This window comes from Bubalus bubalis, chromosome X, assembly GCF_019923935.1.
Source record: "Bubalus bubalis isolate 160015118507 breed Murrah chromosome X, NDDB_SH_1, whole genome shotgun sequence".
NCBI classification, from domain to species: domain Eukaryota; kingdom Metazoa; phylum Chordata; class Mammalia; order Artiodactyla; family Bovidae; genus Bubalus; species Bubalus bubalis.
Genome location: NC_059181.1, coordinates 14,821,525 through 14,845,104, shown reverse-complemented (window position 1 = coordinate 14,845,104; position 23,580 = coordinate 14,821,525). Strand labels below are relative to the sequence as shown.

The following is a 23,580-nucleotide window of genomic DNA, read 5'->3' as shown; positions in this document are numbered from 1 at the left end:
TAAGATACTGTGGAAGAGAAAAGAAATTGGCTCTTTGGGCTCCATTCCTCTTGTAGGGCCATGTCCTTCTGTTCTTGCCTTGTCACTGGTCCTGTGTCCTAACCAATACCTTCCTATGCTTTCCCACTAGAGCTACTCCCCTGCCACTTCCAGTGGGCCTACTGGCCACACCCGTTTCCCCTGACACATCAGGCCTTCCTCTTGATGGTAGATCTGGAGAGTTGCTTTTCTCTGACTTGAAATGATAAGGTAATTAATGTACCTCAAGACACTTCCCTACCCCAATACTCTAAAATTTAGTACTCTAGGATATGATTACAATTAATCATTTGAGGGTTTTTTCTTTCTTTCTTTTTTTTTTTTGGTGCCACACAGCTTGCCTGATCTCAGTTTTCCCACCAGGGATCGAACCCATGCCTCCTGCAGGGGAAGCATGACATGAGGTGCATCTGACTAACCACTGGACTGCTAGGAAATTCCCAGGATTAGTCATTTCAGTTTTATTCAAAAATCAAATATTCATGGGTGATGAGAAATGCAAAACGAATAAAATATTGTCTGTGCCCTCCGGGAAGTTTCAATTGTGTGAGACACAAAAGTAAATCATGTTGGCAATAGATGCATGCAGGAATACGAATAGTATACTGTGGGAACACAGACTAAGGCAAGAATCACAAATAAATGGATTTGACAAGTCACTTATAAAACTCTGCAACAAAAGCAAAAGAAAGGAAAGGTTTCAACTGAGGTATACCTGGAACAATAGCAAAGATATCTAAACATTAAAAAATGAAAGCTCACAGTATTTAAGTTAAGGAAATAGTGTAAGCACATACACAAAGAACAGAGGTAGGACATGGCCCCCTTGCCAGGACTAGCTGGTAGAATGGCTCAGAGCAGGATGGGGAGGGGGCAATAGTGTAGGTGCATCTGACTATCCTGTGCAGATATTAGAGGCCAAAGAGGTAGGCATTCTCTGTCATAGGCACTGGGGTGCTAATGAATATTACCATGTGGAAACTTTGTTGTTGTTCAGTCACTCAGTCATGTCTGACTCTTTACAACCCCATGGACTGTAGCACACTAGGCTTCCCTGTTCTTCACCATCTCCTGGAGTTTGCGCCAACTCATGTCCATTGAGTCGCTGATGACATCCAACCATCTCATCCTCTGTCGCCCTCTTCTCCTCCTTGCCTGAATCTTTTCCAGCATCAGGGTCTTTTTCAGTGAGCTGGCTCTTCACATCAGGTGGCAAAAGTATTCTTCTAAATTCTGTGAGCAGAGTAGCAGCTTTATCTTTCACTCAGTTTTCCCAGGCTAGTCATCAGTGACCAGGAGCCCCTGTAGATTCTGCCTCCTAAAAGGTCTCTTGCATCTGTCCCCACTTCTCCACGCCAGCTTCCACTGTCTTCACTGATGCACCACTGCTTCCTCCGTGACTTGTTACAGCTGGCTTATGGCTGGCATCTTGGCACTGGTCTCTCCCACACTATGCACTATGCTGGTCCTACAAGGACATCTGAGTGTTTCTCTCATTCCTTGTAAACTTTAACTAGCCTGTCATTGGCCATCAAATGAAGGACAAACTCCTTAGCAGAGTCTGTAAAAGCCCTTAGCATCTGATCCAAACCTTCCCTCCAGCTCTCTGCAAGTCTTCCACACCATCTGGGCTATAGCCATCACCAAACCACATACACACATTCTGTTCTCTGTGTCCACACAGGCTCTTCTTTGATTTCTTTGGTTTATTCTCCTTCTCCCCTGGTGGCCTCTCATGCCAGACTCAACTTGCACGTCAGCTTCTCCAGAGATTCACCAATGGACTCCAAATGCAATATGGTATATGCAATGACTTTCTTCCAAATAAAATAATAGTCTTGTACGTAGCTGTTTGCTAGTTTCATACATTATCCTGGTCAAGGATATTTGTCCCTCTGGATAAGATGCTGCTGACTATTCAATAGATGCTCAATGAATATATACTTAAGATCAAATTCACCTAACTTGTGAAAGATCCCTAGTAAGTATGGGATATCACGTCAGATACTTAATAATAGAAGCTCAGTGTGAGCCTTTTGGCCTTGGAGTAAAATAGTAAATACTTAAGGATATGATAAATAAGTCAGATTTTGTCATAACTATTTAAATAAAGAGAAGCCTATCTACATTTATCCTCTGCAGTTGGGTCTCTGGACTCTCCCTGCCCTGCTACACATGTTGCAAGGTACTTCCTGTATTATGGAGAAGCTCCCTGCCTTTACACAAGAGACCTACATTGAAGCAGCTGGAAAGAAGGAAAAAGGAAACAGTCCATGACTAACCATATCTCAGTCCCAAGATCACTACTTTAGAAGAGAAGGTTGCCCATTCGTTCGGGTTCTGGCACATAGCCTGTGGTTAAGTAACAGGAGGCTGCTGTGTGGAAGTTCTTCTGTCCTGGACTGGTTTGGTTACATATATCCACATCTTTAGCTTTGATTTTAGGTGTAGATTGGAAATTTTTACTCTGCTCTTTTGCTTATGAATTCTACTCCTCACCAGTATTTGTTTCCTTTTTTTCTCAAACTAGATGATTTATGAGGTAGTTTTTAGACATTAGGTAATTTGTTATTATTGACATTTATTGACTGGCCGCTATTTGTCAGGCAATATGTAAGCACATAGCATCCAATATCTCATTTGATAATCACAAAATCTTAAGAGGAATCCCTTTTGCTAGCACCCTATTAGAGGTCCATAAATGCTAAGTGAAGTTGGCAAGTCCTTAGCTTACTCAGAGGAAGCTGAGATAAAGAGTCCTGTATCCAGATGTCACTAACCTTATTTTGAACTTATCACGATGACTCTTGCTTAGTGAATGTTGCTGTTATTTGGAAGAGCTTAGTCATATAAAATCTTAGTTAAAAAATAGGAAAGTGAAAGTCGCTCAGTCATGTCTGACTCTTTGTGACCCCATGGACTATACAGTCAATGGAATTCTCCAGGCCAGAATACTGGAGTGGGTAGCCATTCCCTTGTCCAAGGCATCTTTCCAACCTAGAGATTGAACCCAGGTCTCCTGCATTGAATGAGGGTTATTTCAAAAGCTTAGTCAGTATAAAATGTTGGTTAAAAAACAGGGTTCAGGAATGTCCCAATTCTCAAGAAATTTTGTAAAATTTGCAATCAGTTTTCAGTGGGGCCTTTGGAACCATACAATACATCCAAAGCTATAAAAACTCAAAATTTCCATCAAAAAGTATAACTTCATATTGTTACATACAGCCATTAGACACTTATCAAGTGCAAGGTTCAAGCAAGTACAGTATGGTCCATGGAACACACCACAATGTAGGCAGTGTATATGCATTCTGGTGATGGTTGTAAACAGTAATGTAATAAATGGGGGCATGTTAGGGAAGGGGAGGGGCTCTACAGCCCCAGTGGGGACAGAGGAGGGGAGAGTACCTTTCCCCTTCAATGGCATATATTAAATCAACTAATTGGTCCCAAGAGGAAGGAAGGTACTGCCAACATACAGATTCCTTTTCTAAAGATACTCAATGTTAAAAGGAAAATGTTCATTCAAGAAGAATCTTTAAAGAGGATAAAATCTTGAGTATACAATTGTTTTAAAAATTCAAGAAAATCTCTTCCCACGAGCAATAAATAAAAAAGTAAAATGAAACTTTGATTTTTGGCTGGACAGATAAAGTAGTTGAAGGAAGCCAAAATTAATGTTATAGTAACATTGACTCATTGGAAAAGACCCTGATGCTGGGAGGGATTGGGGGCAAGAGGGGAAGGGGACGATAGAGGATGAGATGGCTGGATGGCATCACTGACTCAATGGATATGAGTTTGGGTAAACTCCGGGAGTTGCTGATGGACAGGGAGGCCTGTCGTGCTGTGATTCATGGGGTCACAAAGAGTCGGACACGACTGAGCGACTGAACTCAACTGAACTGAATGATGACATTGAGATTTAAATGGAAATGAAAAGCATATGTTGGCTTTATTCTGTCTAATTAACCATCTTAATTAGAACACAATATGAGTAAATAGTAAAATGATAGGTTTTAAGTTGAGAGTATATTTGATAACTGTGAATATATATATATATATATAAACATGATTGAACTCTCATTTTAACCATTATCTTTAGGTGTATTAAATTACAGTTTTTAGAGAAACCTTATTTAGGTCTTTAACTGATACCTTCTCCCTCTTTATTAGTTGGATTATTGGAAATAACCCAAATAAGAACAGGAATTTAAAAACAGAAGCAGAGAGGAATTTGTAAATTGTGAAGATAGGCTGAAGGTCGCACTCTGGGGGGAACCTTCATAAAATTAGAGCTTTCAACAGCCAAAATGCTGTGTTCACCAGGAAGGAAAACAGAGTTTAGAAGAGGAAAGACTCAAGTCTATGTAAAACCTCACTTGCACAAGCAGTGTAAAAGGCTAAAGGCAAACTCTGCATTCTTCTCAACCATGAGGCCGACGTGTCCAACTTGAGAACTGTCAAAGTACCAAAGATCAGGTTTAGCCTTGGTGGCTGCTTAGAAGCTACTGCTTGGGGCATGCAGTCTACCTTGACAGCTAGGTTTTCTCAGAAAATTACATGTGATTTCATTTCTGTGTGAACAATAAAATTAAAGATGCAATTTACCTGGGTGTCAGTGCCAAATATCATCTATTATGGCTTAGGTCTTAAGTTGCTGATTCTAACCATGGAAAATGAAGAAGGAATTTGGGGCCCATTACATTTTAAAAGCCTTGCTTCCCAGGTGGCACTAGTGGTAAAGAACCCGCCTGCCTAAGAGACACGTCTTCAATCCCTGGATTGGGAAGATCCCCTGGAGGAGGGCACTAGGGAACCCACTCTAGTATTCTTGCCTGGAGAATCCCATGGACAGAGGAACCAGGTAGGCTGCAGTCCATAAGGTTGCAAAGAGTGTGACATGATTGAAGCGATTTAGCACACACCTAAAATCCTTGCACAGTTAAAATGATAACGTTAGGTTAAAATAGGGTCTCCCTACCTTTGCACTATTGACATTTGAGGTCTGATGACTGTTTTTTTGTTGTTGTTTGTTTTTTTAGCTTGTGGATTTTTTTGATGTCAGAATTTATTTTTCGCTTCATACATTTTGAGTTTTTTCCTGCATTTTAGATTGAATAAACTTGCCTGGTTTGGAGAATTGTATATTTATAAAATAATATGTTTATATACGTTTCTTTAATAACATGAAATGTTTTGGACAGAAATAATTGCTTTGGTAACTTTCCATGTAATGACTTTCACATACGTTGATGGAAGTTTCATTTGTGCCTGATTCTTCCCCTGCTTTTTTTTTTTTCTGATAACTTTATTGTGGGGCCTTTGTTATCTCACCAGTACATTGTAGGATGTTTAACAGCATCCCTGATTTCTGCCCACTAGATTTCCAGTACCCACCCCCCCACCCCAAGTTGTGACAAGGAAAAATACCTCTAGACATTGTTTTGTGTCTCTTGGGGTGTAAAACCCTCTAGTGGATAAGAACCATTGTTTTATAGTAAGCCTGCAATAATATAGCCTATAGTTTCCTTTTGCTCCCAAGAACTCTGTATAAGTCAGTGATGGAGCCATGGAGGTGTGAATTTCCTGTCACTGTTCATTATTGTGGAGACAGAGCATCCCTATTTTCTGCCTCCGCCCAGTGGAGCTGTTTTAAGGCACCCTGCTCATCACTCATTCACTCGTTTGAGGCAGAAGCTACCCTGGGAAAAATTGTATTTTACAACCACATATAAAATATAGATGCCTGTTGCATGAGCTTGAATTTTGACTTGATGCATGTCACATGAAATGAATTATGCATGATGAAGACCTGGTACCATCCACTGTAGAACAATATGCCATAGACAGAACCTTATTAATTGGGTGACTATCAGCAAGCTATGAACAGTGTAATTCAGCTCTTACTCTGCCATTTTACCAATTAGTTACAGACCACTGCATAATTGTGGGTAAAGATGATTAGAAACTAGAAATGAGGAATCATGACTGATGGGAAAAATTCTTTGCACACCTTGACTTGAGTACAACTCCTCATAGGAAAAGAGATTTCATAAAGATTTTCCTCTGATTTTTCGCACGAAAGTAGCATCATATGCACAGTTAACTTACTCAGATGCAGCTCTATTTATTGAGAGGTCAGGCAGGTAGAGGAGGGCAGAATAGGTGAGGATTCACACTGTCCCCGGGATCCTGCCACCCAGTTTTCTACCAATTAGCCTGTGCCCACAGGCAGTGGGGGAGAATGCACGTTAGCAAAGCCTCTGGAAAGAATATTTGAATGACACTCCAGTTTCCTCCATCATTGACAGAAAAGTGAAGTACCTTCTCAGGTTACAGGGAAGTAACCCCAGAGACACACTGACCGAAGAAGAATTAGAGGGAATCTGAAGATTATCCCCGGAAGGCAGTGGTGATGACAGCCCAAAGTCCCCTGTGGGATCTTCATAAATGTGCTGAGTGGCCAAAGCAGCAAAGTACTTAAGTGATTTTATGGTTGAAATCTCTCCGTAGTTCTTTTTAGATTAAGATGTGCACATTTCTGCACAGGGTTACTATGCAAAGCAGGAAGACTGTATCTTGGTGGTGGTTTAGTCGCTAAGTCTTGTCCAACTCTTGCGACCCCTTAACTGTAGCCTACCAGGCTCCTCTGTCTGTGGGGTTTTTCAGGCAAGTGGGTTGCCATTTCCTTCTCCAGAAGACTCTATCTTAGGGGCAATTGTAAGAGACTCCATGGGTGACAAGATGCAAGCTTAAGACCCTGATGGCCATCTCTGCTGAATCTCCACTTTATAGTCGGGCAAGTGATTTCGGTCACAAGTTTTACAAACTTAATGTGTGCTTTAAAAAATCCCCCAAAGCCTGACCCAATAGAAGTGAACTATTACATGTGGGTTCTAAATGGAAAACATCTCTTTTTACAGAAATATTCTGCACAACCAGAAATACGGATCTCATTTCTTGTTTGTCTCAAAAAGCTTTGCTCATGTGCTTTCTTTTTACTCCAAGATTTTCTCAAATCAGTTTTCCATGGATTATTTTATTCTCATTTAATTTTTCCAATGGACTGTGAGATCCTTTAGAGTAAAGTTTATAGTCTCTGGTCCCTACCCTCCACACAGCTCCCAGCACAGGGCCTCACAGTGATCAGTATTTAGGCAGGCAGCAAGGAATGAATATTTGTTGTGACAACACAGGCTGGCTATAACTAGCGACCTTTCCTGTTAATTCTCTTCTTTCTCTTATTGTGTCCACAAAAAATTAATATATTTTAAAGCCCTGTTTTATTAAAATTAAACCCAAACTGAACATTATCTAACTGATTTATTTCTTATTTTGCCAAACTCTCCCACTTCTTAAGTGATTAAAAAGATTAATTTAGGTGAGTATTTACTTGCTGAACCAAATTCCAGAAACCCAGAAAGGGATGTCCTTAGGACCATGGCACAAGTAGCATCAGCAGTCTGATTGAGGAAAGTAACCGGCCCTGCATTCCATCCAGTTCTCCTGGAAATTCTTTTGAAGAGGTCACTGTAATCAGCATGACTGTGCTACTGGGAATAGTTGAAGACTCTTCAAATGTCATGGACTTCCACAATGGGAAATAGGATGTTTTCAAGACTTAGTGGGGGAGCTGGAGTTTTTATATGAGCCTAAAAGGTTGTGGGTATTTTCCACAGGCATAAATGAATGTTGTAGAGACTGGGCATCCAGCGCCCAAGCCATTGCAGAAACAAAGGCCCTCAAGAGGGAAGGTGTGTGCGGGCATGCTTGAGCTGTGGGGACAGAAGGAATTTGACTGAATGAACATAAACATAGGGGAGAAAGGTGGATGAAATATCCTAGATGATGCGTCAAATGCAGTAGCAGAGACCCGTGAATGGTAGAACAAGGAGTCTAATTTTGTCTAGAAAGCCAGGGAGACGCCATTGGCACCCATACATGTGCTGTGGAGTCGTAGAAGGGGCACATTGATGTCTCAGTGTTCATTTGTGGGCTTGTGCAAGAAGCTGTGATGGGGCAGAGATTGGACATCAATGACCAAGAATAGGTCACTGTAGGCTTTATCCATCATAGTCTCAAATTGTGAGCAACTTAAATGTCCATTACAGTAAAATAGGTAAATACATTGTCATATAGTAGTCCACGGTGTGAATGTATGTACCACAATGAAAAAGAATGCATCATCACTGTGCAACAATGGTGCGTGCAACAGTCGGACGAATCTCACAGGCCAGTGCTGAGCAGAAGTCCAACAGGAGTCATTCCATTCATGTGAAGTTCAAAAAAACAGGTAAAACTAGCCTTCAGTGTTAGTCATCAGAATGGTGTCTGTGTTTGTGAGGAGCATGGATGAGAAGGGGACAAGGTTGGGGGGGGTGGTCCTCTAAGGTAGTGGAAGCATACATGAGTGTAACCATATGTGAAAATTCATCGAACTTCAGACTTAGATCTGTGCACTTTGCTGCATGTATGTTGTACCAAAATGAAACACAAAGAAACTAAACCCAATAAACTAGGAGTTAAAAAAAAGAAAAGAAACAAACAAACAAAAAAGCCACTGTAACAGTTTTGTGGGAGGGAAGAGGGCTGAACTAGAGGCCTGAATTAGAGAGAGCTAAACATGACAGCACTTAGGAGGTTGATGGCGCCCAGGGCTTGGAAAATGATTGGATGAGGGCTCAGAGAAAGGAGAGGAGTTAGAGAGGTCTCTGAAGTTTTCCAGAGCAGGTAAATGTAAGGCTCTGTGCATGTTGCTGTAGTAACTAAAGTGGGGATTGGTTACAGTGTGTTGGGTCATATGTAAATAGTTAGGATGACCATTTGATTTTCAGTGGCATAAGGGGCCTTGGCAGAATATACCTGGGCACTGAGGTCCTAGCTTCTTCTGGCATGCCTCTGCTTCCTTTGCTCACATTTATAGAAATACAGGGACTCCCTAGTGGTACTTTGCATTCCAAGATCCTCTGTATCTCATTAACATCCACCTTGGATTCCATCCAACAGATCCACTCTTCACTCAGAAAGTTAAATAAATACTGTCTCACCAAGATCAATGTAGAGCTTAACTCTGTATCCAGAAGATTCTGCAGCATGCAGTTGTAGGAAGCTTTGTCTTTTTGGGGTCAATATGACCTACAAATGTTGATGCTTGGTAGCTAATGTTCATAGGATATTTGGATCTTATTACTATGACCACAGAAAGAGGTCATGAATATGTGCTCTCTGTTTCTGTTTTTTCATTTCTCTGTGTCCAGCTGGGTCTTGGAGAAATAGGTTTGGGCTCCACACGTGGCCCATTAGCTGTGTTTGGGGTGTGTGCATTTGAATTGCACAGTGAATTCTTGACAGAGTGACTGTCCTGGCAGTAGCTTCAGGCTTCCTGATGAACCAGCAGAGAGTACCATGACAGACACTGTAGGGGGTGGATGACCAAGCAGGCTTTCACAGGAAGGCAGCATGCTCTCTAGGAAAGTTGGGAACAACGTGCACTTTTCTGAGCGGGACCCTGATCCTGGTTCACCAAAGCAGTGAAGGCGGCCCAGCAGCCATTTTGGCATTTGTTAAGGGCAAGTGTTCAGATGGTTTAATTATATGATGATATATGCTTTGTTTTAATAAAAGTCTTTATCAAAAAACGGTATAGCTAATTCCAGGGAGCCATCTTGGCATGCACCAGCTGCTGAAAGGGTCTTTCTCTCTGGCTGTTCAACAGTTGTCTGTGCATGGAGGCTGAAACCATTTTCTATATGACTGAGAAAGTCCCTCTCTGGATTCCCTGTACAGCAAGCTTTTGCTGTAAAGGATCACATAGTAAACATGTTTTCTTTTGCAGGAAATGGGATCACTGTTGCAACTGATCAACTCTGCCATCATAGCATGGCAGCTGCTATATACAATATACAAACCAATGAGCATGGCTGTGTTCAAATCAAACTTTTATTTACAAAATCCAGGTGGCTGTGAGAGTTCCCCTATGTGTCGTAGTTCACCAGCCTCTCCTCTAGGGGACCTTTCATGCTCAGAGCCAAGTTCTGTTAGAGCTTCTGTGTTGTTTTGCCTCTATGTGCTGCCAGTGGATTCTGGAAACTTCATTTATATGAAGTTATCTCTAAGAGACACCTAGAAAGTCACTCTCCCTGCTTAGCAATTAAAGTTTAAACCATTGATGGAAAATGATCAAGAAATAAGGCCTGTCAGTTCTTGAGGACTAATGTTTACTTAGAAACGTGGCACCAAATTTACTTTAAAACTTTGAAACTTTGTCACTACTTAGCAGTAATTAAATTAGTTTTTTTTTTTTTAAAGCTTTCCTCATAGCTCAGTTGGTAAAGAATCTTCCTGCAATGCAGAAGACCTGGGTTCGATTCCTGGGTTGGGAAGATCTCCTGGAGAAGGAAATGGCAACCCACTCCAGTATTCTTGCCTGAGAAATCCCATGGACAGAGGAGCCTGGGGGGCTACAGTCCATGGGGTTGCAAAAATTGGACACAACTTAGCTAAATCACCACCACCAAATTAGTTTTTGAGGTGAGAAATTCGTATATAAAATTAGGCTGATTTGATCACTTGCTAAGCTTATGTACACTGTGATAGTAGAGACCACCTTCTAGCTAACTAACCATTGTATACCTAGCTCCTAGTCATAGGTGGACAATCAATATTTATTGAATGAATCAAGGAATGGGGCATGCAGATACAAAAGTCTGATATCTGAGCATATTTATTTTAGAAGCAAATCACTTATAGTACTATTCCAGTGCACAAAACATGCTGTCCTTATATGAAGCCTTGGAGCAGCCTTCAGGCAGGACATCCTTGTATTGTGTCTGGTGTTCCAGATTTTCTCTGTTCTGTTGACAGTCTTGCTGATCCCCTTGGTGTAAGAGTTGCTGATTGGATCAGAAAGGACATCTGTGCTTGTGTAGAAGCAAACCTAACTGGTCTCCACAGATTGGATTCTGCTCATTTGTGTTCAGAGCAATGCCTTCTCAGCCTAATGAGCTAAACAATGTCAGCACAAGTCTTACTGGTCTTAGTCCTAGGTAATCCCCTCAGTAAAAATGAAGGAAGAATGTTAAAATTCAGAAACCATCACCAGCCCAGTTTCCTCCTTTGCCTTCAGTGAATAAATATCATTGTCATTAAATGAAATCAAGTTTTTCTTGAAGTATATTCAGCATAAAATAGCATTCATGTGGAGCAAAGGAAGGACTCCTTATAGAAGCAATATTGTCTCCAAGCTAATGCAGCTAGGTTGACGTAATTTAAGAAGTTGGTCATAGTGGATAACTATTTTCAACTTCACTAGTAGCATACAATAATATTACTAGAAATCTTTATCTGCCCAGCAGGAAAAGAGATCAATAGTTGAGATTTTCCACTCTATTTCTGCTGATGGGTAGATGTTCCTCTGTTGATTTCCCTATACTTTATTTATCCTTTAACTTTTTTCTATTATGTTAAATTTTATAACTTTTTTCTGTTATCTTAAATTTTATGTTTCTTACAAGCAGCATAAGGTTGAAATTTAAAAATATTTAATCTTATTTTAATGTGAGTATTGCTTTCATTTATATTTAATGTAAGTATTTATATTAAAATATTTACATAGAGAAGATATTTATATGTATAGATTTAAATCTACCATCTTATTCTATGCTTTGTATTTGTCTCAGTGATTCCATGCTCCTTGTCCATTTTTTCTTGCCTTACATATATATATATATTTTTGGATGGGGAAGAATCTGAGCCTACCAAGGAAGGGCCCATAATGATTTTTTTTTCCTTCCTATCTTTCTGTATATCCACTGTCATGATGGCTGGGCATGGATGTGACACTCCAATGGCATTCATTTTCAGGACCAGTTGGTTTGGCAGGTTTCTATCCTTTTAGTGATTACTGTAGAAAATAAAACATGACTTGTTAGCTATCAAAGTCTAAAGTTAACTCTTTAATAATCTTCCCACAAAACAAAAAAATATTGAAACTCCATTTGCTTGCTCCCTCAGTTATAAACGTATACATGGTTGTTGTTGTTCTGCATTTTAATTTATCCCACAAGATGAATTTTACTCGATGCAGTTAGTGATTGTTTACTTAAACCCAAATATTTGCTACTTTATATGTTTTTCTTTCTTCCCTGTATCTTAGAAATTTCCTCTGGCATATTTTTCTCTGTTTTTACCTGATTGAAGTACATACTATAGAGTTTCATTTAGTGTGGTTCTGTTGGTGCTAATCTATTTTAATTTTCTGAAAGTGTATTTATATTGTTTTTATGCTTAAAAAATATTTTTGTTGGTTTTATTATTCCAAGTGGGCATTATTTTTCTCAATTCACTAGAGGTATTATTCTACTGTCTTGGAACTTCCATTGTTGTTGACAAGTCAACTCTAAGTCTAAATATGATTGTTTTGAAGACAGTCTCTTTTGTTGTTTCCTTTTTAGAATATATCCATTTGTAGATGTGCATTTGATTTATTTTATCCTCTTTGTTAATTTTGGGGGATGTCTTAAAACTGTGGACTATTACGTTTTATCAGACTAACATATTCTCTGATAATTCTTTGTGTATTGTTTCAGCTCAGTACTCAGTAGCAAATGAAGGTTAGGTCCTCTGTATTTTGCCCTTTTTCTTTTTTTTCCCCTCTTTCTTTTGTGTTTGCCAGCATGTTGTTTCTCTGTGCTACATTCTGGATAATTTCTTCAAATCTATCTTCCAGTTCACTAATTCTTTTGTCAACTCTGTGTGGTCTTCTTTTAAACCTGTTCATTGAGTTTTTCTATTACTATTTATAAAATTTCTATTTGTTTCTTTTCCAAATTTGCTCCATTGCTTTTTACAGTTTCTGGTTCTTGTAGATTTAAGATGATGCTTTTGTTTGCACTTTTTTCAGTTTTTTTTCATACAAAGGACTTATATAATTAAACTTTTTATTACTAGAAACTAGATGGCCTTCCTTTCCCCTTTTTGGAAAACAGCAACCTGAAATTCTTGATTTTTATCATCCTAATCACAGATACCCTGCAATTATACATTACCTCTTTTAAGAGACTGAATATTTTCTTATGGTGGTCTTTCTCTGCAAACTGATACCATCTCTGCTTTTACTACACAGTGGAATAGCAGATCAAGAAACCAACAGTAATAATTTAATATGCATCCATGGTGCAATAGGAAGACAAAAAGAGGATGCCCAGAGCCTTGGCAGGGGATTTCAGAGAAGACTCTCCAGGGGAATGATGAGTGAATGATGCATGAGGTCATCCAGGCTTAGTCTTTCCCTTTTCCCTAAAAAAGAGGGAATGACTAAGTCTAGAAAATCCTTACATTTTGGGGTGAGATAGAGAAAGAGGAGCCAAGAGGAGACTGAGAATTAATATTTAAAAATCAGAAGGACAGTAGAGCTGGACATCAGGGAAGGAGATGCAAGTTTCAAATTTGAGAAAATGAAGACTGGAAGAGGTGATACAATCAGGCAGTTTGGTGGTCATTGATGACCTTTGAAAGAACAATTTCAGAAATAGTAAACAGAAGTCTGAGGTTGGGTAGTAAGATAACAGGATTTATAATTTAAGAAATGGCGCCATGAGATAGGCTAGAATAGGAGATAGGTAGCCTCCACTGAGGAGGTTACAGCAAGAGTTGACAAACTAGGGCTTGCGAGTCAAATCTAGTCCACTGCCGGTTTTAGAAATAGTTTTCTTGGAATGTAGCTATGCTCTTTTTTTTTTTTTTTTTACCAGAGAAGTGGCCCCTTCCCAGTAAATGAATTGTCTGTAAATCTCAGATAATCTGTTTAAGAAGTTTAGAGTGAAGAGAGAGTAAATACCTGAATCAGTTCTACCAGAGGTAATAAGGCAGTGATAAAAGAACTCTGGGGGGCTTGAACATACAAAAGATAGGCATTAAAACCAACTTGGAGTTATCAAGCCCGCTTACTGGAGAACGTGGGCCTAAATTATCTTAAGCTGTGGCTTGCAAACTTTAGGTCATCTAGAGATAGATCTTGCTAAAAACATGCACTTCCAGACTCTTCCTCCTAGAGCTTCCAAATCGGTTTTGGGAGTGAGACTGAGGATTCTGTGCAGTGGCCTGGTGGTCTGTGGACTGTATACTGAGCAAACAGGCGGTGAAGAATACGTAGAAATTACCCAGTGGTATTCGAGGTACTATCCCATTGGATGCTCATAACATAAAAATGTCAATTTTAAGTGAGCCTACAGTTGCTTTGGGAAGATCTGAGGTTGTTAGTCCTAAGTGCTTATGGTTTATGTATGTTTTAAGACTTTTGAAAAAACTTGGCCTGTGTGTCTGTATCCTGAATGTGGTGGTGGTCCAGTTAAGAGACAAGTGACTGGGACCAGGACAGCGTGATTAGAGAGGGACTCTAATTAGTGACACAGCTAACACTGAGAAAGCAGTGGCATCTGCTACTGTTGCTAAATATATTTGTTACAGAAAAGTTTATAAATATTCATTTAAATGTATTTCTCAAAGGCTCATGTTTGGAACCACAGCTGCTGGGTTGCGTAAAGAAACACAAATGCACCACAATTAGTGCATTCTTAAAAGAAGAAAAAAAGCTTAATCCTTAATATGCGGGCATTTGAGTAAATATCATGGATCAGCCATTTCTATAGCTAACATTTTGCCTGTCATATTTATTAGATGGTGTTACAACTTAAAATATTTTAGATATTCAGTAGTTTTTCTGTTTATGGCTTTCTCAACTTAACAGTTATAAATTTATCTTATGTCTAGTGACTAATACACTAGTTAATGTTTTTGTGTGATTAAGTTTTGACTTCGCTTGCCAGGAAATTTGGCTAAAGACTGTTGAAAATGAATTTCACTTGCTTACAGAGAGAAACCTGGCAAAACCCATTTCATTTTAATATTGCAAGCAAATGGGGTCTTTTGGATTTTTTGGGTTAATCTTCCATTTTGTTGTTTTGAAAAGAATGTAGTAAGAATTATCCATTGACTTACTTGCACCAGCATGTCTGCAAATATGAATTAAATGATAGCATTCCAGTGACAGGCTCATACTGTAGAAGAGGAAAAATTCTTTCTCTTTCTTTGCTCCCAGGTTCTCTAAAAGGGACCCTGAAAATGGACCTGACAAAAGACAGATTAACAAGAGAAAAGCACACACATTTATTTAGTATGTTTTACTTATGATGATTGCCTTCCTAAGGAAAAGACTCAAACAGTTAAACATACACATTTTTATAATTGTCCCTCGCTTATCAGCGGTTTTGCTTTCCATGGTTTCATCTATTTGTGGTCAGCTGAGGCCCAAAAATACTAAATGGAAAATTCCAGAAATAAACAATTGTTAAGTTTTAGAATACGCACCATTCTAAGGAGCGGAATGAATTCTCCTGTAATGAAATCTCGCGACATCAGCTCTATTCCCTTGGGTGTGAATCGTCCATTTGTCCAGCGAGTCCCACCCTGTAGTCACTTAGGGGCTGAGGTTATCAGCTATCGCCCTGTTGCACTGCTGTGTTCAAGTGATCCTGATTTTACTTAACCCCGGCCCAAACGTGCCAGAGGAATGATACTGATGATTCTGAAATGCCAGGGAGAAGCCATGAAGTGCTTTAAGTGAAAAGGTGAAAGAAAGTTCTCTACTCAATAAGAAAGCAAAAGAATTGGATACTCAGCTCAGACCTTTGGTAAGAACGCATCTTCTCACTGTTACATTATGAAGAAGGAAAAAGAAATCTATGTTAGTTTTCCTGTTGCACTTCAAATTGCAAAAGTTTTCTTGCAGTGTGTAAGTGCTTGGTTACTACGAATAAGGCATTCACTTTGTACAGTGAGATATTATTGAGAGAAAGAGAAAGCATATTCAAGTTACTTTTATTAGAGTATATATTTTTTCCATTTTATTATTAGTTATTGTTAGTTTAGCTTATTTAACTTATATGCAGACTACATCATGAGAAACACTGGGCTGGAAGAAGCACAAGCTGGAATCAAGATTGCCAGGAGAAATATCAATAACCTCAGATATGCAGATGACAACACCCTTATGGCAGAAAGTGAAGAGGAACTAAAAAGCCTCTTGATGAAAGTGAAAGTGGAGAGTGGAAAAGTTGGCTTAAAGCTTAACATTCAGAAAATGAAGATCATGGCATCTGGTCCCATCACTTCATGGGAAATAGATGGGGAAACAGGGGAAACAGTGTCAGACTTTATTTTTTGGGGGCTCCAAAATCACTGCAGATGGTGACTGCAGCCATGAAATGAAAAGATACTTACTCCTTGAAAGGAAAGTTATGACCAACCTAGATAGCATATTGAAAAGCAGAGACATTACTTTGCCAACAAAGGTCCGTCTAGTCAAGGCTACTGTGGCGGATTCATTTTGATATTTGGCAAAACTAATACAATTTTGTAAAGTTTAAAAAAAAAAAAGACTACAGTTTTCCCAGTGGTCATGTATGGATGTGAGAGTTGGACTGTGAAGAAAGCTGAGCGCCAAAGAATTGATGCTTTTGAACTGTGATGTTGGAGAAGACTCTTGAGAGTCCCTTGGACTGCAAGGAGATCCAACCAGTCCATTCTGAAGGAGATCAGCCCTGGGATTTCTTTGGAAGGAATGCTGCTAAAGCTGAAACTGCAGTACTTTGGCCACCTCATGTGAAGAGTTGAGTCATTGGAAAAGACTCTGATGCTGGGAGGGACTGGGAGCAGGAGGAGAAGGGGACGACAGAGGATGAGATGGCTGGATGGCATCACTGACTCGATGGACGTGAGTCTGAGTGAACTCCAGGAGTTGGTGATGGACAGGGAGCCCTGGCGTGCTGTGATTCATGGGGTCGCAAAGAGTCAGACACGACTGAGCAACTGAACTGAACTGAGCTGAACTGATTGTTAGTTTCTTTCTGTGCCGAACTTAGAAATTAAACTTTATAATCAGTATACATGTCTAGGGAAAACCGTAGTATATATAAGGATCTGTATTCCCTGAGGTTTCAGGCATCGACTATGGGTCTTGGATCATATCCCTAATGGTTAAGGGGGTCTATTTTGCTAGATTTGCCGAGGAGTGGAAAGTTGTGAAGAAGTAGGATAGAACAGAAGAGTGGGAGCTGAGGGTAGTCAACTAGTGAAAACTTATCCACCCCTCTTCGTTCAGATTCCTTTAGGCCACCCTTGGTCTTCGGACATAAGGGTGTTTCTTTCCTCTGATATGGAGAGGGCATGTCTCCCTTGAGGGTCTTATGAGGGAGGAGGAGGCGGAGCCAGAGGGTCCTTCTTGCACCTCCTGTTTCTCAAATTCTTTCAGCTTAAAATATCCAGTATACCAAGATGCCCTATTTTGGGTAGTGCATTCTGAACCCCACCACTGTCATCTCATATTTTTGTGGATTTGTGGGAAGGGCCGTAGGAAAGACCAAGAGGCAGTAAGCAGCCTGGGAAAACCAGTTCGTGATTATTAGAGGATTTGTAGGTGTCTGAGAATAAGATGGGCAAGGCCTGGATTAAAATTACACAGATTCTGAAGGGTAAAGTAAGGCAAGACACATTACAAGACTGAGTAAGGCCTAAGGTGAAATTTATGACGGACAGATGAGGACGAGAAATAGGCATCGATAAACAAAATGTTGTCATATGAGCTTGATACCGTGGTTCTCAGTGGGGTGGTGCTTTTGCCCCTTAGGGAATATTTGGCAGTGTCTGTATATAGATTTTGTTGTCACAAAATTGGAAAGGAGTGGCACGTAGTGAGTAGAGACCAAGGATGCTTCTAAATATCCTATATTGCACAGGACAGCTCCCACTACAATTATCTGGTTTAAATCATCAGTTTAAATTGAGGGTGAAATACCGCTCTCCTTAGCTAAAGGGGCTGACAGGGGACAAAGTGGTATTGAAGGAAAGCCCAGACCTTAAATGACAAGTCAGGTTTAGTAAACTGGGTGACTTTTTAAAATTTAATTCTTTCAATGATTTCAAGAGATAGGAACCATTATCATTCCTATTTACAAAGGAGAAAACTTGACAGAGAGAATTTAATTATCTCACCTGAGGTAACACAGTTAGTAGGCAGTGGTGCTTTTATATACATTCAAATATATGAAATTTGACTCCTGTATAAACTTTCTTAACTGATACAGTAGTGAGAGTAAGTTTTCTAGGAAGGTATAGACTCTATCATGTCCACTCCCCCCAATAACCAAATATCAAGGCCAAGCTTGGTGAACCTGAGTGACCGCAATACATCCCAAATGTTACATGTCTGTAGCCCATCTACACTGAGTGAATTGCTATAATTTGTGCTCATCTTCACATTTCTTAAAGAGTAACATCTTAGGTGGTAATTGGATGATCTAAATTCTGGAGAGAAAGAAAAGTAAAAATATTCTCAATCATTGTGTGTTTCCAGTTGATATAAGCATAATAGATTTTATTAAACTCAATTGAAAACTTGATTACAGTATTTATTTTTTTATCAAGTGTAATGAGTTTTGTTGATTTTTTTCACATTTTCCTTTTCTTCTCATTATTTTAGATCCTCTTCTGAAATGCACCCCTTCACAAGGGTATCCAGGTAAATCCACTGTGTGGTATGCTTGCTTTCAGTGTTACAATGAGTACCATAAAAATCCTCAAGGGTTCTATGGCATTCTTTTTTACATTACAAAGGTCGGTTTAAAGTCAGGAATGTATCTGCTAGAATGCAGTGATCGCACTCTGATTTGGAAGTAGAAATCATTTATAGTTACGGGGATCATCATTGTAAATGGCATGCATGGTTTAGCATTTTTTAATGTTACTAAAATCGTTAAAATTTATATTCAATGAAGAATTTTTAGTTCTGATTTAATGAACTTCCTATTGCCATTTTAAGATCTGAATATAGAACCCATTTGAATTTTAGGGCCCTTGATGACTGCATAAATTGGATTGAAAGTAAATGGCAAAGACTTAAACATTGTCTTGTCACTGTTACGAAACATATTTCCTTTATGCTATTTTGTTCTAATAAGAACCTAGGGGAAAGTGTCAAGAATGTTTAGGTGAAATCACAGATGACTTAAAAATTATGATTTTCTGGATCTCTTTGGCCCATCTTTTCTGGAAAAGTCTGAGTTATTTGGGATGAGGATGCGATGACTCTGGTTAGTTACCAGGTGTTGACATTTGCAAAGCATAAACTGCCTTGTTAGAATGGAGGCCAAATGAGAACTGGCTTTCCTGACTGACTGCTGTAGTGGGTGCCTTAGAGTCCTAGAGGCTGAGAAGCTTTCTGGTTGGTATGCACGGGCAGAGAACAGCGGGTGCTGGCGCACTTTCTGTGGGCTGCCCATCCTTACCAAGCCCTTTCACTCTGCCTTCTGGCGCGCTGGGCTCCAAAGTACCAGTGGGTGCAACATGTGAATCCAGGTGCGAAGCTTTGCTTTCTGTCCCTCAAGATGAAACTTTTGTACCATACAGTGTACAGACTGATGCTGGAATGCTTATTTTGGTGTGTAGCATGTGACCGCATATCACATGCGACCATGTGTTTAGAGGGAAGTGTGAAAGTTTTAGAACATGGAGGAGTTGTCAGCTGTACTCCTGCTCCTTTCTCTCTCTCTCTTTTTTTTTTTTTGGCTCTTAGTGTTTTCCAGCATGCTGTTGGTTACATCCTGTAGGACGTCAGTACTATGCCTAGTTTAATTAAAACATACCTTCAAATAGTAGACACTACCGTCCTTGGTGATGAGATGAGACACGGCCATGAAAATCTTGATGTATACGAAGGCTTACTCCTTATCTCATGGCAAAACACTTCCTAAAGGTGTTGTCAAGATTTAAAATGTTCTTTATATCTTACAAAAATTATTTTCAAATGTGACAAGAGGGTGTTAATTGTATGCTAATAGACTTTGAGACATAAACATACTTTATTATTTCAAAATAAAAATTCAAACACTGAAGAAGTAGTTAACTGCTTTTCAAGAAAAACATGTTTTAAGCTTTTAGACCATTTTGCAAATGGATGTTTGTATTTCCATTGTTATATATTCTTAGGTGAATATATTGTTGCTGAAAATGATAATTTTTTCTATCATTACTCATAGCTGAATGCTTAAAATTCTTGGAAACAGAGTTTTCTAACCTACTTCAAAAGCTTCCAGAGTTAAGGTTTTAGTGGACTCTGAACTCATGTATTAAAAATGTGAAAATTGACATGTTCCCATTAGGTTCCGGGACAACTGATTATTGCCATGGAAGATGGACATTTTCTGTCAGAGGTTCAGCAAAAATGATTGCCTAGTCAGTGGGTGTGGGCTGCAAACTGAGATGTATGAGTTGGAAAACTCAGCCAGTCAACATTTGGGTCCTCTGATCCCTGTGAATTTTTTCTTTCACTCTGAGAGCCACTGATCCCAGTTTAGCAATGAACTTCAAGCCAGACCTTCAGATTGCTGTATCATAGTGTGAGACACCAAGATTTTCAAAATTAATTAAGCATATTAAAACAAATTGCTCTCTGTAAAAAATATTAACAGGAATGGTTCCGCAGGAGTGCATTCTGTACTATTAATAATCAAACACACAATTAACCATATATTTATCCTGTCCATTGAAAATTTTCATTTGTGTGTTTTATGATGTATTTAACATACTAGCACTAAGAGACAGATAATTGAGCACAGTCTAGATCAGGGGTCAGCAGAGTAGGGCTCAAGTGCCCAGTCTGGCCCTGGAACTATTTACATATTATCTAAGGCTGTTTTTTGTGTGGCAAATGCAGAATTGACTGGTTGCAACAGAAGGCCCTGCAAAGCCAAAAGTATTTACTCTCTGGCCTTTTACAAACAAAGTTTGTGGACCCTTGATGTAGGCAACAAGGCAGCAATGGGAAAGAGGTATTCTGCACTGTCTTCATTCATTATTCATTTGGGAGTACCTTACAGCACCCATTCTCAGACATGGCTGTGCATTTGTGATAGTGTTGAGAGTTTTAAAAAAAATACTGATGCCCGGACCCACCCCTAGGGATTCTGCTGTAATTAGTATGGTTTAGGGCCTGGACTACCACTGATTTTTTGTGCAGCCAAGTTTGAGAACCACTGCCTTCTGGTGCTGGACACTCCTGGTGGGAAGGGAGTTTCTGTCTGCAGGCTGAGCTGCCCCCAAGTAGCTTTTCAGCAGCCCTTCTGGGTCTGGCTAAATAATGCTTGAGGCAAGCTGTCCCCACATTTAGTGGGCAGAGGACAGGCTTGGGAATAGCAGCCAAAAGTCAAACCTGAAATTTCCTCAGGGATCCGGCAAGAAGAAATGAGATCAGTGCTGTAAAAATGCGTTGATTGGAGAATTGATCATTTGGAGAGACTTGGGCGAAATGTAAAACCTAAGGGCTTCTAGTGTCTCTATTTTCAGTGTATTCCTCGCCCGCTGGTGCCTATTTTTATCACTGAACAAAGAAAATCTATTGGCCACTCTCCTGGCAGTTATCTTCCATTCAGATGTCAATGGAAGATGATCTGAAGTTCTGGAAGTTTCACCATGGTGGATTTCTTTTCCTCTGTTGTTTAGGAACTGAGGATTATTTCAGTAATAATCCTATTTCTGAATGCTTGCCACATAATGTTATTTTACAGTTCTGTGCCTGGCTGTCATTGTAAACACTGTTTATAGAACCTTTATCAGCATTTGCCTCTGGAATTTATAAAGCATTTAGTATAATTTGCTGTGAAACCGCTGGTGTTTTTTTTAGCTTAATAGAGTCGCACATATGGAGTGTTTGGAAGATTGCAGTTACAACCTATAAAATGGCTTGCGAGTCTAAAGCACTTTTATCTTAGCCATTTAAAATGATTGATTAGTTAATTCACACAGCCAGGTACTGTTCGCATTTTCCAAATGAGGGAAATGAGGCAAAAAGAGGATAGGGGACTTCTTCAAGGCCATGCAGCAAGGTAGGAGCAATTGAGAATTGTACCTCAAGTTTCCCGGCTCCCCAGGCTGAACTTTCCCATCATCTGCTGCTTTCCCACAACTCAAGGCAGTGATAATGCGCCTGCATCTCCATCCTCCCAGAATGCAAAGCACCCCCAGCAGGTGCTTGTAGTAAAACACAGGACCAAATCAGTGTTTCTGCCTTGAGGAAAACTTCAGACTTTATTCTTATATTTTGCTTGGCATGGCATAAATGTAAATAGATCCATTGAGAAACAGACGTTCCGCTTTTGAAAATTAAACCAGGACCCCAGATAGGTAGTGTCATCTACACAGCAGTTAGGAATTAATTCCACCAATGTTTTATACTGTTAGGGGATAACCAGCAGTATGTTTTCTAAATGATATGATTTACCATGTGATGCTGCTGTGTATTTCATTTAGAAGGCTTTTAAAAGCCATCCTTTGAAACCCTGATTAGCTAGAAAACAAGGAAAATAGAAGTGTAGCTAATTGAATAGTACCTGGAAAGAAAAAACATTGGAAAAAACCCTTATTAGGAGTTTATTAAAAATCTTAATTTCCAGACTAAGTACCAACAGAGAACCTCTTTCTATACAATGTAATCATGTTTAATATTCATGACAAAGACCCTGAGGATGCATGAGACACTCAGTTATCAAACAAGATTCACTTCTCTATATATACTTTTTAAGGCAGGAAAATAAAAATTTTTAATTATCAAAAATATTCCCAAACCATGGCTAAGCCACATTTATTCACCAACTCTAGTTAATGGAGTTTATTGTTTTGATGCTTTAACTATAAGCATCTCAACTGTCAGCATTTATTACCTCAAGCAAGACTTTGAGCTAATAAATATGTCAAGCGACATATGTTCTAGAGAACACATGTTTGTAAAATGAGACCTTTTAGACCACTTATAAGGTGGCTAGGAGTTTCCATAACAGGGCCTATCTGGGCAAAGAAGTGAACTGTATAATTTGTGAATTATAAACCTTGTGGATAGAAGTGTACATTTATATTAATAATGACTCTGTTATCACCTGATCCCTGTCCTCCAGAGGCTTACGATCTAGTTGTGGGAGTCTGGTGATAAGCAGAGGACGGGACAAGTACAGATGTGGTTAATGCTGTAAACAATTGGAAGGAGCCCTTCAGCCGCAGTGGAGCTGCCAGGCTGGCCCTCTACACCGGCGTAAATCTAATCTGTACACAAACAGTCAGCCCGAATGCATCAGGCAGCCATTCCTGATGGCACATGTTTCCCTTGGTTCCTTTGCCCCTAAGTTGCAGTGGGTGATGTGCAGGGGCCTTGAATTGATCCTGGGCGCACAGTGGGATTACATCACAGTTTGCAAACACCCATCTTGGGAAAATCCCAACTCAGAACTGCTGGCACACCTGCTCATCTGTATCCCTTCCAAGAGAGGTGCTCCTCATGATGTTTCCAAAGGTGATTACTATTCCAGCATCTGGGGATAAAGCTCTTAGTGCCTACGACATGCAGAAACCCATGAATTATCTCCTGACATTGAAATGAAGTGCCATGATATAAAGAGACAGAAGGGTGTCAGGGGACTAGGAGCTGACCTCAGAGAT

At 39.6% G+C, this 23,580-nt stretch overlaps 1 protein-coding gene across 1 annotated transcript in view; it reads left to right on the top strand.

Moving 5' to 3' along the window:
• The window catches only part of FRMPD4 (FERM and PDZ domain containing 4), an 847,051-nt gene that overhangs the window by 468,926 nt on the left and 354,545 nt on the right, over positions 1–23,580 (top strand). Inside the window, exon 5 of the mRNA XM_025277011.3 lies at positions 18,578–18,616. Within this exon, the coding sequence (XP_025132796.3) occupies positions 18,578–18,616 (39 nt within the window). The remainder of the gene's footprint in view (positions 1–18,577; positions 18,617–23,580) is intronic.